The following is a 20642-nucleotide window of genomic DNA, read 5'->3' as shown; positions in this document are numbered from 1 at the left end:
AATGTAACCATCATAAAACAATCAGAAAATATCGCCTTATTTATTTGAGTCATAAATGTATGTCCTTCTCTTCATTCACTCTCTAGCTCACTCGACCACGACTGCCCTCTCTTTCTCTCTCTCTCTCTGTGATTTGCTTTGGCAAAGTGAATATGCATTAACACACACCTTGACCATGATTAAAAACCACATCAAAATCCCTTCAGTATTGTAGAAACCACAGAAGTCAACACCTTTGAAGGAAGCTATGGTTTATTTAACACTGGTATGTTTTTCGTAACTATGGCTAATGTGACAGGGTTTTGCTAACTTGGCACTCATGTTCCCCATTGTTGAGATTCGGGAAACAAGGTCTTCCTGTGTCACTAATTTACAAGTTTGATCAACATAATTGTCCTGCAGACTGTGTTTCATCAACTGAAGAGCAGGAGGGAGGCTGGACCATACATTCAGCTCTATGGCAGAATAAACAGTAAAACACGTCAAAAGCTATTTTATGTTAGGGATTACAATATGTTTTGCAATAATACCAGCAATAAACATGAGCATCCGCTTTCCTTGTCTCACTATGATCTGAAATTCAATGGTAGCGTTAGCTGAGAGAAAATGTATGTAGATCCTTATGCAGAACATTGCTGCTGCAATGGGCAATACTTAATTTTAAACAATTCAACACAATGGAGTGATCGTGGCAACAAGATGTGAAAAAAGTGTGACGATCACTTCATTACAACAACTATTTATCATATCCCTCTTCAATTATCTTTTTCCACCTGCTCAGCGGAGGCGTACATTTTAAATTCTAGCTTACCTCTACGTTGTAACTATTTGTGCAACCTGTATTTAGTAAGGCCCTGCAGGGAGGCAGTGAATTGACCCAGTGTGTATGCCAGGGGCTAAAATCATACACACACACACACACACACACACACACACACACACACACACACACACACACACACACACACACACACACACACACACACAGACTGAGACCTACACTGTGATGCTATTTGTTGCTTGGTTTCTGTTCTTAGCACCAATTAATGCTAATAAAAATGATAATTTAATGATTTTCTACTCCCCAATACTTCCCTTTTTAGCAAAGTCAGGTATTCACTCGCTTATAAGTGAGTCAGTGTTGCCTACAAAAAATATGATGTAAGTGTGGATCATGTTGTACTCTAGGCACCTCAGGGATGATTGTCTGTAAAAGCTGCACTGAAGCCCAGAGGCCTTACACAGCCTAAAGTAGCTGTTAACAGACCATTTCACAAGAGGAAGAGTTTTTAGTGCCCTGTGATGCTCTAACTGAAGAAAGACAGGGATATAACTCTGGAAGTAAGCGCTATATATTTCTGAACAGAAAATGTTCAAAAAAGAGCCTAAATATTAGAAATGAATGCTTGCACCTTGTGTTTAAAGAGCTACTCTGGTGGAGTCTAAGTACTGAAATCAGTTTAAAGGGATACTCCAGCAATAAGTATTGCACTTCCATAAAGAATATTTAAAATGAAAGCTATGACCAAAATAGTTTTTTTAATGTATGATGAATAATGAAAACTACAAATAGTATAGGTTTGGGCTTTGATGCCATATCTTTGAATACCATTGATAATCACTTTTTGCATTAAGCAAAGACCAGTGGACAGCTCAGAGCAGCAGACCAGGAGCTGATAGGGGTTTAACACAGACTGATTAAATTCCATCTTTAGGAAGGTATGTGACAGTGGTGATTGCTCTAAGACTCTTTGTTAAAAACGACTAGTGTTGTGTTGGGCAACTCTGTTCTGTCTCTCTGCGGTTTCTTCCCCCAACGAGCAGTGGCAGCTGTGGAGCTTTCCCCCCCATCACTATCACTCACACTAACAGGCGGTCACACTTCACAGTAGCCTGGCGCAGCAGCTCCAGCTGGGCCAAGGCCGTTTAAGCAGCCTAGCTCTGCTGCCATTGAGAGGACGCTGGTCAAGTCTCTGGAAAACACGCCTAGTTGGTACGACAAGGTCACAGATTATTTTCGTGAAAAGAAACAAAGGGTAGAATTTACATATAAATAAACAAACACATTTATGATGTAGGCCGGAAAAATTAGCTTCCCCTCCTTGAAAGACCAGCAGCCACCACTTGTATGTGAATAAGGGGCCAATGCTGAAATAATCAGACAAATTCAAGGAATGGCAAGTGCCTCAGTTCTTTATTTCCAATTTATAAACCTTCTATGTGATCGAAGTCCCATCATCTCATCATGTCCTATCAAGGCACCATCCCTAGTCTAAACCAAACAGAGTATTTCCAGTAAGTGCGAACACGTCCAAAAAGCCTCTTGAACAATTAGATAGACCTACATGAGTCAGAGCATTGAAATGTGACCTGTAACCATTCAGCGCAATAAAGCGACGTAGTGCTTTGCAACACATACAATTAAGAACATTATGATCATTACGTTCAGTAACTACATTCAAGCATAACGTTTCTATGTTAGTCGTCATCCTAAACACGCCCCACATGAGATAAACCACTGTGATTGGTTTCCCAAGGATCTGGCTGGCTGGAAATCTGTCTCAAAGTAAAGGGGGGGGGGGGGGGGCAGACATACCTGCTAGAGAGCATGAGCTCAGCAGATTCGTCTGGTTCCCACCATACTGGCACAGACTTTTACCATAATTTAGCCTCTAAACTACAAACAGTTTCAATCCATTTCAGTAGACTTTGCAAAAGTTGCATCACCCTTGAGTCAATGTTACGTTATAGTGTGGTGGGGCATTTGGGAGCAGGGACTGTTATCAAAACCCTTTTAAATGATCTTGTCTGTTGCTTTTAAGCAGCCAATTACTAACTTTCTGACTCTGGTTTGTCCTTGAATGCACCATCTGCCTGTAAACCCTTCCTCCCACAGCTGCATAACCACAAGATGCCCCATAATGCAACTACGATAAAAAAAATTGCAAATGAATGGTTTAAACATGAGCCCTCCAGCTGAAGACTGATGCCAAACTATGTACGGATAAACACACACTACTCAAACAGCTCTGCCATGGTCACTTCAGGGCAGATCTGCAGGATATCTGACACCTGTAAGCCTGACTCTCCCTGTCCCACGGACCACGGTCACATTAAACCTGTAACCTGAGCTCATCCTCATGCCTGCTTCCCAAGGGAAAGTTAACATGTCTGTTACTGCACCACATCACCTGCGATAAAACATTAGCACTGCCCTTTCTTTGATTCTGTCCCATTACCTTCAAATGTGAACAACAGGACAGTAGAAGCTGCAGCTGCACATATCGCTGTATCCATATCACATTAGTATATGTGTGACGTGTGTACTTGTGCTGCTGCACATCTGAAGATGCATGTGTGTGTTAGTGTGTAAGTAAAACTAAAAGAGAAAAGGGGGAGTATAATTATAGCACAACAGACAAGATAATGACAAACTGCTTTGACTTTCCCTCAGAGCCATCAAAGTTTCTCTCTTTAAACCTTTTTTTCCCTGCATACCATGTTTGAACCCTCAGGGAGCAGAGATCACAGGAGAAGAGGAGGAGAAGCAAAAAAAAAAAGTGAAATGAATGTTCCACTTATCACTCAGCAACATATTTCCATTTTTGAAACTGCATCTGGAGAGTCTACAGACTGTTGCCCTCAAATGGCAGCAAGTAAGAATGTGTTTGCTTTTTTAAAGTGTAATTCCAGCGCAAAATCATCACATGGTCTTTTTCAGCACTTTGATAAATAAAATAATAAGCCATGGAGAGAGTTTTTTTCATGTATAAACTATTAACAGCGAAATCCGGGAGAGTCGCTAACAGCTGGACGTGGCTAACACTGATTAGCTCGGGGCAGTACAACTTCGTTTTCTGGGTAGGGACTCTTCTCATGCTACTGCAGAGGTTTGCTGTTATTTTCAGCAGTATTAGTGGTTAAAAAAGACGTTTTAATGCCTACGCCGTGCTGCCCCGAGCTAATCAGTGTTAGCCACGTCCGACTGTTAGCGGCTCTCCGGGATTTCTCTGTTAATAGTTGTTTCAGGAAAAAAACTGTCTTGTTTTAGCTTATTTGATGTAGGTAAGTGCCAAAAAAAGACCCTGGGATGATTTTGCGCTGGAATTACACTTTAAGGCTTCATCACAGCATGACTTGACTCTGTAAATGTAAAGGTACAGTGTAGGTTTTCATAAAGTTCAGCATCATATTATATCAGTAGCTCCACAGGATAACCAGACAGATGTGTCATGTGATCAGACCGTATCAGTGTGCAGCAACATGATCTGACCAGGGAACTACAAATCCTCAATCATTTAAATTGTGAAAACATTGTTCCAGGATATTATAGTGTTACATGTATGCAATGTGTGTATTGCCAAGCCGTTCTCATCCCAACTTGTCACGTCCTGATGTTTTTTCAGGATGTCTTGGCGTCGCAGGAACATGTGATTATCATTGTGCATTCAAACAAAACTACATGGTTAGGTTTGGGCAACAAAACCACCTTTGTTGTGGTTGGTAAAAAAATTGCAAGTGGGGCTAAAATATGTGTGTTGTAACGTAACAATAGTGACACACTGGACACAAACTGCAATCTCCTGAGTGAAAGTCCTGTTTGTTTGACCTATACACCACCCCGACATCCTCACTTTTACAGACTTTGTCACTTTTACTTCTGGAGCTCTTGCTCTGAGCGTCTTTTATTACCACAGATGGGTTTACAGTTGAAAGCCTGGTGCGTTTCATACAGACACTCAAGAGTGACGAACACCGAGGGCTGTGACAAAACGCTGGTATTTGCCGCTCTGGGAATGAGAATGGGTCTACACCTGTGACTCATCGGCTTGTGGAGTTTATTTATCTTATCTGCTGGTGGGCCACCGTGGCATATTCTGTCTATTTCCAATGTCAGATTATTGTTGCAGTGGTTCTCAAACTTGTTTCAATAATATACCCCCTTTGAAATATTTTTTTGTCATCATGCAATATTACTAAGACAGCATTGCAGCTGCATTGAAGTTTGTCTCTTTGATAAGTTGCACTTACAATTGAATGAGAAACAGGCTTTTGCTTCACTGAGGATCTTTTTTATTTTCCATATTTTCAGCTGAATTGCATTTCAGTACAAATCCTTTTTCTTGATTTGTGTCTGTCATTCAGTATTGAAACTAGCTTCCCGTTTACAGCAGTTTACGATTGAACTTATGGCATTATATGGTATATAGTTTAGTTTTAGGAATTATCCATGAATGGAAATTTTAATAAGCTTACGTACCCCCTGCAGTACTACAAAGTACCCTGAGGGGTATATATACTCCCATTTAAGAAACACTGCTGTAGGGAACAGTTCCTCTTGAAAAGGGAAAATAGAGAAATCAATTTAAACCGTTTATTTTTTAATTCAAACTGGATTATTATTTATTTATTATTGATTATTATTAGCTTCTTGTATCTGTATTAGAACTGGATCGAACTGTGAACATAATGTTGTGTCCAACAGAGGACTTATTTAATAATCTCAAGAAAATAAGCTTTTAATGTTAAGATCATGAAATGATGTACTTTGATCGTAAGGAAATGAAAAATTGCATTTATCTGTCTCTTGTCTTGATACAGTTTATCTTCTCAGAGAGCAAAACAACTCCTCTAAATTCCTTTGTCGTTAACGGCAGAATGACTTATCCAGTTTCTCACACACACACACAGACACACACACACACACACACACACACACACACACACACACACACACACACACACACACACACACACACACACACACACACACACACACACACACACACACACACACACACACACACACACACACACACACACACACACACACAAGCTCTGGCCTGATTTAGTTTTAGAGCAGAGGCTCACTCAGACAGCAGCTTTGCCCTATTCACTGTGGGTGAAAGGTGCAACACTTCTTTCAAGTCAGTGCCAGTGTCTACTGTGTTCCTGCCTAATCTGGCCCAGGGTGCCAGATCCAGGGAGGACAGAAGGGACAGGTGAGAAACACACACACACACACACAGACACACACACACACAGACACACACACACACACACACACACACACACACACACACACACACACACACACACACACACACACACACACACACACACACACACACACACACACACACACATTGTGGGGTTAGTGGGATATCTGCAGCTAGTGAAAGAAACCAACCAGAGTAGCCTCAGTGGCACAGACACATGCAGACACTTTCCTCACTTCACTGAATACGTTCAATCATGAAACACCAAAATGACCACTCTCCGCAACACGATTAATATTCAGAACACAATTATTTCACAGCATTTCCAATTCTGGCTGCTGGTTGTCCAACCAGGACTGATGACTTCTTCATCTCTCTTCAGCCGAAGAAATAGCCTACAGCTTGATTGAATATTTGAGTCACCAGTCATCCAAACAAGCAATCAATCTACCCTCCTGTCAACATGATGGTGATGAAAGAATGATGCAAGTGGCAAAATGTGTTTTGTTCACAGGAGCATTTTGAAGGAGCTGCAAGTACAACCACTGCTTCTTCACCGAAATTGCCATGGGTGATAAGGAGAACAGGATTCAGTGTTGGAGGCAGAGCCCCGTTCATGTTCTGTGTTTTGGGACCAATCCACCATCCCAACCTGCCTCCTTATGAAGAGGTTAGAAACCTTATAAGTTACCTGATTTCATTCTTTTGCTCAGGATTTGTACCCTTATAAATACGTGGATTGTTTTGGAAGTTTTATGTACGAACAGCTGATGAGGATAGTTTGACAGCCCCGACAAAGGGTTTTCTTGGTTGACCAGTGATCGTCATTTGGAGCGATTAGTCGACTAATGGATGCATATATATATATATTCTCCCCCTGTCGTACCATGGGCAGGTAGCTAGGCTAACGTTCCTTACATGTTTTAAGGTGGTAGGTCATGTTTGTTGTTGACGAGTGAAAGGCAAAGTTTTTTTTGCAAAAATTGCATGTGACCTTCTTGGGGTCATCCTTGTTCTTTTCAAAGTGATCCCATATTTTAGAAGTCCGACATGATTGGCTATTAATTATTAACTGTCTAACCATGATGTCGAAGGGACCTGGACCTGCCGTGCTTAAAAAAACAAAACACTGACAGTGAGGGAGTGTCATGACTTCCTGTATCTGGCCCTTCAAATTAAAATCCTTCCAGCCCTCAGTCACAAGAAAAAGGCTCCAAATGTTGTTGTTTTTTTCCTGCGACCAATGGACTAAGGAAATTTTGGTCGGCTAATGATTTTTTGGCCGACCAGCGCTAGGTCGACTACTTGGGGGCAGCCCTAATAGGGATTCAGTTATTTAATCATGAACCTCTTCTATTCTTTCCAGGGTTTATCGGACCTTATGAATCAAACTCTGATAGCGAAACATGTCATTTCGTGTTAGTTGTGAAAATATATCCAAAGATTTACAGACGGAATTACTTTCACCACGAAAGTCAATGAGGAAAAGGTATTTTTGGGCCCAATGACATGACGTGACAGACACAGAAGTTGTAATTCCAACATTTGACCACAATGTCAAATTGGCTTCAAAGCCAAGGGTACTTCCTGGGGGTCTGGGAATTACCCAGTAAAGGTGCTTCCTAGGATGGAGAAATTATAACATGCCCGACTCTGCCTCTGATCGGCCAGTACTCGTTGCCTTTGTTGGTTGGGTTTGATAAGGTTTAGGCATACAACTCCCATACAATTAAACTACAATCTCAATATATGATTTGAGGGAAGCATTTCCTTCCAGATCTGAGTCGTTCTCATACCAGCGACAAAGGTGCGCTTTGTGAGATAATCACAGTTTTAAACACATGGTTGACATTGCAAAACAAAAGAATTTTAGGAAAACATCATAGTTTAGGTTAAAAGAAGTATGTTTTTTACGTCACTTAACTTAAAGTTAACTTATGTTCGTAAGTCAGCGTTGACTTTTGACATATTTCTGATACATTAAAAATATACGTAATCCAGGAGAAAATATGTGTCCTTCAAACAGTCACTTATTATTGAGAAAGGAGTTTAGTTGTATGGGAGCAAACACGCACACGCGCACACACGCACACACACACACACACACACACACACACACACACACACACACACACACACACACACACACACACACACACACACACACACACACACACACACACACACACACACACACACAAACACACACACACACACACACACATATATATACACACAGCAACACATCCTTCTATTACAGTGACCCTTCATTAGTGCTGATGTTAGCTTTGAGTCATTCATCCCAGTTCCAAACCCTGATCTGCACTTCCTTTTCACCAGCCTCAGTTCTGATCTCTGAATCAGCATTTAACTGTGAGCCAGGCTTTGGCTCGTTTAATTATGGAGTCTACATGCCTCTGGAAGAAAAAAAAACATTTCCATGAGGAGAAACGATTACGTTTCCTTCCCTGTATTTAGATGGTATCTGAGCATGTGTGTGGCCACATCAAATAATTCCCTATATTCCCTCGGTTTATTGCATTTGGCACTCTGATTTTAATTCTGATTAATGAAACCAGTGTAGGCCCCAGAGATGCAGAGTTCAGTTCAGTACTACTAAATTTAGAGCAAAAAAACGAATGGATAAAAAAAGCAAAGAAGAGGATCTCTATGAGCCTTTGGAATCCTCAAAGACACCCCGTCTCTGCAGACTGTACTTTCAGCCCTCAGCAAGTAGGAAGTTAAGCCTCGGAGTGAAGAAAAAAAGTTTTTTCTTCCCTGGATTTATTCAATGGAAAGTTTGTATTTGTAAGGAAACCACAGAACATGGATGCGATAAACTGAATGTAGAAACATTCTAAAAAGAGAAGAAAAAAAAGATGGATGACAGAATGGGAGTTAGGGAAAGTTTGATTTGGATATTTACAACATGCAGCTTTTTAAAAAAAAAAAGATCACTTGATTTAAAGCTATGATTGACTGTGAAACAGTTCCCGTATGCTGTGTTTTTAAACTGACATACATAAGTTCCTATTATCATGTGTTTTTGCAGGCAGCGGGTGCATTATTTGTGTTGGGTTTCTTAATATGACATATTAAAAATAAAGCTCTAAAAACAGACATGTTTGATCTCCTAATGTCCATTAGTGGAGCTGGGGGACTTTAGTCTGTGCTATTAGCTCTGCTTATTTTATCCCATGCAAAGAAAGGGCAACCTGTTCTGTTTTCAGTTTCCAAGGCTTTAATTTAACAGCTGTAAACCAAAATGTCTCCTGATTCAATTAGATAGACCTACAACCAATTAAAGCACGGAAACGTGTGATGTAGCGCAGAGCGATGGACAAGTTTGAACAGACTACAGTGTGCAAAGATGCTAGCTGCTGTAGCACCAGGACGTCTGAGAACAAGTGTTGCCGTTTTTGTAATGAGCATTTGAAAATAATACATTAACAGAAAGTTCCACATTAGCTGCAGCCATCTTGGTTGTTTTCAAAAACGCTCTCCATATTTGCTCCAATGCGAGGGTATTGTGATAAAAACAAACTCATCGTGCATGTTGCTTGAAGCGCGAAGGCTCTGCAAGTTGCCAGTCTTCGCATCAAACCCTCCCCAAAGCCTATGAGATAAACAGTTGTGATTGGCCCAGCCAGGATCTGGCCAGCTGGAAATCTCTCCAAATGGGAGTGGGGCCAGACCAATATGCGAGAGCAAGTAAAACACAAGCTTGCAGATTTGTCTGGTTCCCAGGCTAAGTTTGTTTTTCCATGACTGCGGCTAAACTGTGCGAATTACCTTTACAGATTCAATGACAAGGTGAGCCAGACCACCTCTGATCTGTTAGCATTCTGATTATAATTTACACTTTGGGTTAACAAGAACGTTAACTTATCCAGATACACATTACTCTAGTTGTGGTTGTGTATAGTAATTAAGTTTATTTGTTAGTTGTATGTGCATCACTTTATTCTTGCTCAGGTCATTATAGCAACTCAAGTTTTCTGACCTTCAGTTTAATATTATACTGTATATTATATTGAAATGCTCAAGTAGACAACACTATTGTTTGTGGTTATGGATGGAATATTCTTTACTATATCTGAGGATATTCACTAAGCATTGTCGCCTCACAGCAAGAAGGCCCTGGGTTTGAACACAGTGCTAGCAAACATGGCAACCTCCCTGGGACGTCAAGACTTCGGGAAGCAGTACGCGCTCACTGCACCTGTCTCATGCCCAAATAAAACAGCATAAAACCACCACATTTCAGGTATCTACTTCGTTTTCATTATTTTTCAAGTGTGTCTACCAGCAGGCTATTTTCCTAAATATTCTGTGTATCCCTTTAACCTGTACACTGCACGCCTAATTAGCTTCACCTCAACCCTAAACCAAAGTCAGAAACCCAAAGTCAACCGGTAAAGAAGTGAAAATGTTCTTGGGGGAATATGGTGTCCCCACTCTGAAGGTCTAAAATTTAAATTGCTTCTCACAAAGACGGAGCTACAAGGACACTCAGTCACCCCCCCCCCCCAAACACACACACACACACACAAACACACCCACACACACACACACACACACACACACACACACACACACACACACACACACACACACACACACACACACACACACACACACACACACACACACACGCACACACACACACAGCAACAGCTCTCTCTTGACCACTGACCCCAAGCACCCTGCTAAAGTTGACTCTAGCTGTGGTAACACCCCCTTGTGCATACACAAATATATCAATGGGACTTCACATGAGTGAGAACGTGTGGAAAAATCCTCAAATGAACCTACGGCCAGTCCATGTGCATCTGGTCTAATCTTAGCTGTCCAGAAAGCCACTTAAAGACCCCTGTATGCATTGGAAAGGTGCACGGTGATAAATGGCAGATGGAGGAAAAGGAAACCTGTGAAGAGAATGTGAGAAATGGGAAAAGTGAGCTGGAGACAGCACAGGACAGAAGAAGCAGAGCAGAGGGAATAAAGGACAGTTGGAGGTGCGAGGAAAGAGACAGACCTGCTGCAGAAAAAAAATCCCAGACAGTAAGGGATAGATAGTGAGGAGGACTGTGATGAGAGAATAAAAGAGGAGCAGAAACTATCCAATCCATCACCGTGATAGCATCACCTCCAGCAGTGTCCTCCTGTCTCACTCTGGTCTTCAGCTAGTGCACCACTACTAAAGAGTACTATTGTTCTTCATCTTCTACCAAATTTAAAGGCCTATACAGGCTTCCACCCCATAATGTTCCAAATGTCTATTTTAGGAAAAGTGGATTTGCATGATGAAGCCCATAAAGTACACACTGTGTATACTTTTCATCCTTGCCAATCCTTTTTAGAGCATTCGGTTGTTGAATTGATTACCTATACCTTCAAGGTATCCATTGTTTTCAGTTCACTTGCTTGGGATTTGTAATCCATCACAGTGAACGTTAAGCCACTTTACTTTTTGTCAGAATTACATTATCATTGCAAGCAGGGACTGTTTTGAAAACTCATGATGCATGCAAGGACACTTGGAGGTCTATGCCAAAGAGCATCATTTTTAAACGAGTACAACTTGGTTTTTATTTCCGTATCTCCAAAGCTTAAAAGCTTGTAGATTAAGTTGTTCGTAGTTCTATTGGTTGTAATAGCATTATACTCACCAAAGTGCAGAGATGTGGCAGCATCGCTTAAAATAGGCCCAAAGGTTTGTGAAGACAAACCCTAACTGGTTGTGAGATTTATTTGGAAAGCAAAACGAAGGCGAATGGTAAAATTAAAACCCAAACTGTCCATGGATCACAGCTTAAACACTTCCCGGTTCAACTCTGACCTACCAAACTCCATCCATCCACCCATCCATCCATCCATCCAGAATATTCCAGACACCGTTCTCCCCAGCAATACTTCACAGCTCTTCCTTGGAGACCTCAAGATGATCCCAGCCAGGATAAGATATATAATCTCTCAAGCATTTTCTCAGTCTCCCCAAAAGCTAACCTGTCTTATTGACAGACCACTCATGCTTGTTTGGACTTTTTATAGTAATGCTACTCGATTCCAAGATCTCAGCAATAACTTCATTAAAAAAGAATAAAACCCAAGTTGTAATAAAGGAGTTTCACATTCTGACTTGGTAATTCCTAGTGGTAGTATGATGAAAACAAAACTGTAGCTGTAACCATGGCAAGTAGGGTGCTGAGGCCCCACCAGGTGAAGCACGCCCACGCCACAGGGCTAAAGTATGTGTGAAGTGTTGAAAGACTTTTTTCTGTCATGTTGCACCTCACCTCTCCCAATCCTAGGATTGTGTCTGTAATGATCTAATTCTTTGGCTGACATGACATCATTAAGTGATGTCAAGGTGTGATTTACAGTGCAGTAATGACCCCATACAGCGCTCTTTTCTTTTTTGCTGATATACTGTACATATCCATCATTTTCTCTAAAATTCTAATAAAGCAAATGTTTTTTTATTTGCCTGTTCGGGAAAAAAATATTACCAGTTTTGCAGCTCATAGAAATGCCGACCAATACTGTTGCTCCATCTCCCTGTACTGAGTATCAATCACAGACTACATCAATAGCCAGTGGGATAATGTTTTAGATGCCATCAGAAAACCTTGAAAGAAAGCCGTAAGCACAAAGAAATTCTGCACACAGTGTCATAAATTACTCAGTTAACATTATCCTTTTTTACAACATTTGCATTTTGTCTTCCAAATTTGATTTCCTTACAATACAGCATGGATTACTTTTTGGCAGCCACATCTAAACTGAGTTGGCATCCAAAATAAGCTTCTTTTTATCCTTACAACTATTGGTACCAGGTGTTTTTTTTTTTATTTCTATTGGAAGTTGAAGTGTATGAATAAGGGTCGGCAGCTAGCTGGCCCTCACTTATCCTCGGAGGTATTAGTCAGTCAGATGGACGTATCTCCCTCCCCCCAACGTCACATCAATGCCCTTTTTTGGTAAGAGGAAATGAGGAGGAGTCATTTCTGACAAGATGGCGACTCCCGTAGGCGAGGAAATTGGACCAAGTTGAGAGAACAGACCCTGACAGGTATGCTACTAGTATTTTTTTTCTATGGGTAGGACACTCTTACTCCTGATGTTTGACTTGTCAAAGTTGTCATAACTTTTTTTATGGGTGACTTCTTCCTATAATCTTGCCTTGCATAGTTTTAATAGCAAATAATTAACAGAGGGTGTCTTGCTAGCTCAGCAGGGTAAGATCTTTGTCACATCTCCATTTCATTGTGCCATCTTCTCTGTCTCTCCTCATTGTAAACTGCCCGATAAAGCAGCCTTTAAAACTTGAGCAGGTGTCATGTTTTCAGATGGCTGCTATCTCATTAAGTTCTTTACATCTAGATTGTAGGATGTTAAATGAAGTGAGGCTTCACTGGCTGGAAAAGACACTGAAGTTGCAAATAACGGTCCTGCTATTCACAGTGACAGCAAGTGAGGAATACTACCTGCTAATTCTTAACAATTTGTTTTAGTAGCTTACTCCCTTTCTGTCCTTGAGGTATGTTGTTAGACTTCAGCAAAGCTACTCTATCCCTTTTTGTTCCTTGTTGTCCATTTTCATTCCCCAAAGACTGACTATGGGCGCTGGGCAGCCAATATCCCCTGTCCCCTGGAGTTTTCATGGAGTCATCAATGTGGAGCAGGGACATTAAGAGTGTTGTCACTCAAAGGTTGACATGCAGACACTGCTGCACATGTCAGCCAGGACCGAGAAACAGCTCATGTTTACGAATAGGGGAGCTAAAAGAAAACTGGGAAAGCCCAGAACAGGTCTGCACAGTGGCAGGCATACACAAAAGATGCTAAACTAAAGCTAGCTGGGGACAGCGCCTCAGAGGACCTCTGTCAGCTGGGAGAGGAGCAGAGTATAATAGGAAGAGATGAGGGTCAAGAGAGATAGATGGAGAGAGCAGTTATGTGAGCATGTTCGCCTCCTACCTGTGTGGGGTTGTAGAGCTCCTGCAGGGCGTTGCGGGACCCTTTCCTACAGCAGCCATCCACCACAAAGGGGTTCCTCCGCATGACTGCAAAAACACAAAGAAAACTCCAGTTAGAGCTGAGGATCATTCAAACCGACCAGTCCAATCGAAACAGAGCGACAAGGCAGATGCAGTTGAGAGGAATCAGTTAAGACCTTTGTTGTTCAAGAGCACTGACTTTCATGCTCAAAAATAGTCTTGCACTTAATATACAGTCTACTTCTACTAGAATATAGCCTGTTAACACATTGCATAAACACCTCTTACAGTTAAAGCTGTATAAAATTTGCTGCACAGTGGTCACCATGGCTACAAGTGATGATAGCAAGATAATGGCACGTTTTAATCTCCTTCATTTCCCTCAATTATCTTGTATCACTTGCTTTAAAGACATCATCATTGGGCAACATAATTTGATTAGAGAGCGTAATTATGAATACATGCATCAGAGAAATATACTAACCCTTTGCTTTCCCACAACACAAAAGCTGTACCAAGCTTGTGAGAACTAGCTGAGAAAAAAATGGTTTCTACAAACAGGACTGAAGGCGGAAGAGGAGGTGAGACCAAAATGTTGTCAGAACTGTTTCCAAATTTCTTAGAGAAGACAGGATAATGGGGTTTAGAGTGTATTTAGTGAAACTAGAAGAACAATGGGCACAAAGCAGAGCAGCCAGAGAGGATGGCTGACAGGAGCGAGCTTCAAGTAAACACCAATCAATGTAAGGATTGTCATACCAGTAATGCAATGTGTGGATGTTAGCTGCCCAGTAGTGAAATCAAAAGTTGTGAGGGGATAACCCATCATCCTCCATTTGCCTCTATAGAAGTGCCTAGCAGCCCTGGGATGAACCCGGAAATTATCCCACCTAACATTCTAAAAAAAATAGTTGGGTAGAAAAAATGGCAGACACTAGAACAAAAACAGGAACCTTTCAGGATGTTCATCTTTATAGTTGGGATTCTGTCCATTAAGAAGAAAGGATGCTCTGGCAACCTCAGAGTTGATCATAGGTTGGACATTTCCCAAAAAAACAACCCTTTTTGCAGTTTTACTATAATTATGCAAACCTTTTTTTTCCAAGATAGAGACCCATCAAGTTGCACAACCAGACAGGACATAGTCTGCACTTTATCAATTATAGTATAATAATTTTTGAATTTAAAGACTGGCGGTCTGGTGAGTTTCAGAGACAACAAAATATGTTTTCTAATAATATAATATTGAGGTATAATTTGTTTCCGATGACTGAGAGCAAGGTGTATTAATAGAGCTGGGTATGGTGCCGCCGGTCAGCCTTGCTGCCAATTTTTGCTGGTAGCCAACTATGGTACTGCAACCAAAAATTGGTGGCTCCAAAAGCTTTTTCACTTTTTTAGTCATATGATTGTTAACGGTACAATGAAATGTATTTCCAACAGACCACCATTATAAAAGAGAAGAGACTTATGCACCATTGTGTTTGAGAAGTTTTGTTGCTATAGATCCCGAGAAGACTTTTGCGGTATTTCTCTAATGGTGCGGGGAAGAAGCTTATGATCAGAAGAGTCGCTCCTTCCCTGAGCTGTATTCTTGTGATGACGCAAGAGTGAAATCAAACTACTCTTTGTTTTGCTGTGGACACCCTGGACCCATCCTGAAGGACGCCACTTTGGAAACCATCACTTGAAACGACCAATTTCTGCAAGAAGGAGGCAGAAAGCTGCAGGGATAAATAATGAGAGCATTGAATTACCAAGGGCGAAGCCACAGGTCAGCGTTTGTTTGGCTGGATCCTGGCTCTTTACACAACTCAATACAGAGCGGAAGCTGCTGGCAGCAGCTCAGTGGGAGCAGCCAGCGCAACACTCCGCCCCCGCCAGCACACTCTCTCCAATTACTCTGGATGGAAAAAGCGCTGAAGGATGGCACAGGATCGACAGGGAAGAAAATGAATCACTAACGTGAAAGCCGAGGATTTAATGGCAGTTTATTCCACACGTCATCTGCCTCATGTTCATGGATGAACATGTGTTACTGCCATCAGTAGAGCTAATGAGGAGAGTGATGCACCTTCACATTGGATACATTTCTGTGCAGCAAACCTTACCATTTAAGCCTGCGTTTGTAGTCACATCACAATTAATAAGTTATACGACAACGAGAGTACAAAATAATGTTCTGTTTGTACTTGATACACTGTTAGTAACCTTACCTTTTCGAGCAGTGATTACTCTGTAACTTGCAGATCAACGAAACAATTTTGATGATTGCTTAATTGTCATTTATCAAGAAAATTCTCAAATGTGAGGAATCGCTACTTTTCTCTGTTTTCTATCCTAGTAAGTTTCATCCAGCTCACATTTAGGACTCGATGTCATGTGTTTAATATTTCCTCTGGGTATTGGGTTTTTATCTGCAGGAATGTACATTCTACAGCTTTTTAAGCTTAATTCCAGTATTTTCAGACAGTATTATAAGTATTTTCCCACCAGTGTTCAGTATTTCAACACCAGGAGTGTATTCCTGGCAGTGTGAAGAGGGGTTTGAAGCAAGTATTGGACCTTCATGATGGGTAATAAAACAGTAATGCTATTTTATTGGCCCATAATTTTGTAATAATTTAGTAGGACTATATAATTCTACTAATTATCAAGAGCTGACTCCCTGATGTCATCCATTAGCTTCTGTAATTTAGTGCAAAACCTTATTCAGCCAAAATCTAAACTACGGCCCTGGTCGCAGCCCTACTTCTAAAGAACCTAATAATTACTGTGGCTACATTAGTCACATCAAAAATGATATCATTATATGGAAGTGTATAAACAAACTATTCATATGAACTTATCAGTACAGTTTTGTACATAAATAGTATGTAATAATAAGTACGTAAATGTATGAGTGATAGCATCCTCAGTGTTTATGTTTGTAAGGGTGAAGATGTGATCACAGGACCAGGAGGTCAATGGGTCAGGTCACTGGGGAAACACCAAGCGACCAAAAACACACTCAAAATGGACACAAAGTGAAGCAAAAGGACCAAAAATATACCCAAAATGACACAAAGAGACGCTTCACAGAGAAACAAAACAACCAGAAAGAGGTGCAAAATGACCACAGAGAGTCACATAAATTACCTCAAAGAGACACAATGATCACAAAAAAGAAGCAAAATGACCAAAGAGAGTCACATAAATTACCTCAAAGAGACTAAATGACCACAAAAGATGTGAAAGAGATGCAAAGGGACCACACAAAAAGTGTCTGCTAGTGTGAGAAACAAGAGAGTTTATTTATCCTTCACTCTGTGTCTTGCTCCCATATGTACTGTTGGAAAGGTGTTTTCTCCCATGTCTGTGCCCAGGGGCCTGTCATAATCCATCCATGATACAGGGTCAGCAGCCAATTAAACACGTTCAGACAGTTATATACTATATAGTATATATTTACTTCTATTTAAGATATGTGGTGGGAGAAGTCACCTGCAGGACTGAAACCTGCACATCCACTGTGTAAAGCTGATTAAGGTTCTCATCTACACACCTGCTCATGCACCCAACCGTAAGTGTACAGATCTGTTGACTACAAACATGTAAATCTGCCTCTGCTTTACAGCCACTGCACACTCAGTATCTGCCTAATGAGGATGTTGTTTGTGACTTCCAGCATTTCATCTTTAATATCTTTTTTTTTTTTTTCTTGCTGCAGCTGCAGCCAAACCTCCCTTAAAAATCAATACGTTTGTCTCCTCGTACTCTCTCATCTCACATCAGAGGAACTTCAAAGCAAAGGAGACGATAGACATTCCTCTCTCAGTTTTAAAATTCCTGGTTAATAATTGAAGGATGGAGTGAGACGAGGTTGGTACTGACCACAGATATATCACAAGTAAACCTGTATGTGAGCTGCTATCTCTCCATTGGTCCACACCACAGATCCATTGAAGGAGCCCTGGGGAGTGAGCTGAGCCCTTGTTAGTGTAACGAGCCCCAACAGACAGCTATGACCTTCAAACGCCGAGGGGAGGATAGAGAGAATCAAGGGATGCCTTCACACCCTCAACACACACACACATGCACACAGTACATGCACGATTAATCATGCACACACACACACACACACACACGCACACACACACACACACGCACACACACACACACACACACAGACACACACACACACACACACACAGCACAAGCTTGTTGCTAAAGCTGGTTTTTAATAATGCAGTTCAACACTCTGTTCTACTGTGAACGGTGTAAACAGGCAATTACTGCTTTCTCTAAAGACTGGAGCTCTCAGAGCAATAATGGAATCATGGAATATCCGCTTTTAATGCTCGCTCACACTGAAATGCAGGAGCACATGTGCACTCCACTCCCAGCAGACTGAATCAGTAAAAGCAATGGTGATTACTGATGGCTGTGGACACAAGCTGGAGGTGCATGGCAAGGTAATGAGGATTCGGCCCTGGTGCGTGTGTGTGAGTGTGTGCACACCATGTGCCACTGACAGGTCACAGAGCTGTAGTGATATCTATCTGCTAGCCCCATTGAGCCTGCTGCTAATGATAAATGATAAATCTGGCTGAAAGCTTGTCTGTGCGGACTGTGAACACCAACAGATCCCTTCCAGTCATCTGTCCTCCCCAAGTGAGATTCAGTGCACTTTAAAAGTATGATCCGCTGTGGAAAGATCCAGAGGTAAATGAGGGCAATAACACTGTAATGCATGTAAATGATTGCACTTTTAACCACTTATGCTGCCTCTTCTGCCACTTCACAGAGTTTTTGCCACAAATGATGCCCAGGAGATCCTGTATAATCTGGTGCAGGCTGAAAATCATCAAAACACTGAAAAACAGATGCTAATCACAAAACCTTTTAATAGATCTTGAGATGTCTTTTCACATGCAACACCGCAGCTGTTGTTCTGTGCTTTTATCTGCCAGCCTCGTGAGCCCATCCTGATCTCTGAGCTCCATTGTATTTTACTCTCAGATCAGTCTGGTAACGTGGGGTGAGGAAAATTTGGAGAAGTTTGCCAAGCGACCGAACTAATCACCGTTGGTTTTGAGGCGGATTTAAGTTTGACGAGACGGGAAGCGACTGTTCAGTGTAAACAATATGGCGGCTTCCACAGATGAGATGAGAGCAGCTATGGAGCAAGACGCTCAATAACTCTTTTTTCCTTCTGTTGAATATGGACCGGGCTCCTGAAATTGTGCCTTTTATCCATAAATTCATGTTACACAAACGGAAAATATCCTTTTTCATGTTTACTTTCTGAGCTTTGCCTCAATGCTGTTATAGACAGATGGTTTATCCAATCAGCAACCAGTATTTTTACCCCTTCCCAAAATATCTCCAAACGAGAGTTCCCAGATGAATATGCTGAGAAAATGAGGATCAATCCAGTCAGGTTAGTTATCTGAAAACTTCCACACTGGAAACACATGGAAATTCCACAAGTCTCTGCTCTTCAAATCCCCACCTTATTACAATCAAATTAATATATTTTTCTGGCCAATTTTCCTCTTCTACAGATTTAGTTTTTTTTAAGGAAAAATCTTATATAGCATAAAATGTAGCTCAAAAGAAACAAATCAATAACACAGGTATTAAAGAAAAAGACATACAGACAGAAGATAGAAAACACAAGTAATAACTACAATTTGTTGACAGTAATATAAACTTTTTTGAGATTTAAAAATCCATAAAACAAGTGAAAAATATATCAATAGAAGTTCGTTGATTTGTGGTGGGAGTTTGTTCGGAACCGTTGGTGCATAACAGCAGAAAGGTGCTTCTCCAAACGTTTCATGAATAATACTTGGTTCATTGAGCAGCCAGCACAGGATGACCTTAGGGGATGGTGCGGAACATACTTTGATAAGCAGTCAGAGAGGTATGAAGGTGCTAAAACAGAGCCTTTAGGTCCTTAAGAACAAGTAAAATCATATAAAATCATCCTCAACATTACAGGTAGCCATCGTAATGACACTACACACTGTAAGACGAACAGATCAGGTACTGGCAGAAAATGACTAGTACCTTTTCTGTTAAGTTTATGGAGACTCCCTTCAACCTTAAAACAGAAAATTCTGTAGTTTTACAGTATGAACATATAACACCCTTACTACAGTATAATAGGGGTGTTATATGTTCTCTTTCTGCTGCTGCATTGTGAATAACTTGCAGCTGATAGATGTTTTTAGCTAGTCCAGTATAAAGTGCGTTACAGTAGAGAAAACACAAAGGCAAGGGTCAACTTTTTCTCATCTTTCAGTCATCTAATCATGGAATACACATATATTTTGTGGCATTTATCTGCCTTGATTTTGACAGTAGCAAGACGACAGGAAATGAGTGGACAGAGAGAGAGAGGGATAACGTTAACAACGTTCAACAAAACTTGGAATGTTGCGGATTTCACCATAACTTGTTCTCTGTGGCTTATAACTGATCTAGAAAGCATTAACAAAATATTTATTAACTAATGTGAAGCTTTTAATGGAAAACCTCAACCCAGTGGCACAGGAATCATGTAAATCCCACCTCTGGCTGTGCTGCAACACTCGGACACACTGGAAAACATGCATTTTCTCTGATTTGAGGTAATGTAGTGCAGTTATTTCAC

General features: G+C 41.0%; 1 protein-coding gene across 2 annotated transcripts in view; it reads right to left on the bottom strand.

Moving 5' to 3' along the window:
• chst11 (carbohydrate (chondroitin 4) sulfotransferase 11) overlaps positions 1–20642 on the bottom strand; it is a gene marked incomplete at both ends in the record, with an annotated part of 98835 nt that overhangs the window by 8848 nt on the left and 69345 nt on the right. For both annotated transcript variants that reach the window (XM_083935455.1, XM_083935456.1), the window contains one exon: positions 13983–14068. In XM_083935455.1, the coding sequence (XP_083791581.1) occupies positions 13983–14068 (86 nt within the window). The remainder of the gene's footprint in view (positions 1–13982; positions 14069–20642) is intronic.

The sequence above is a fragment of the Echiichthys vipera genome (genome assembly GCF_963691815.1).
Source record: "Echiichthys vipera genome assembly, chromosome: 20".
Lineage (NCBI taxonomy): Eukaryota > Metazoa > Chordata > Actinopteri > Perciformes > Trachinidae > Echiichthys > Echiichthys vipera.
Note: the sequence above shows the minus strand (reverse complement) of the source record. Positions and strands in the feature narration are given on the sequence as shown.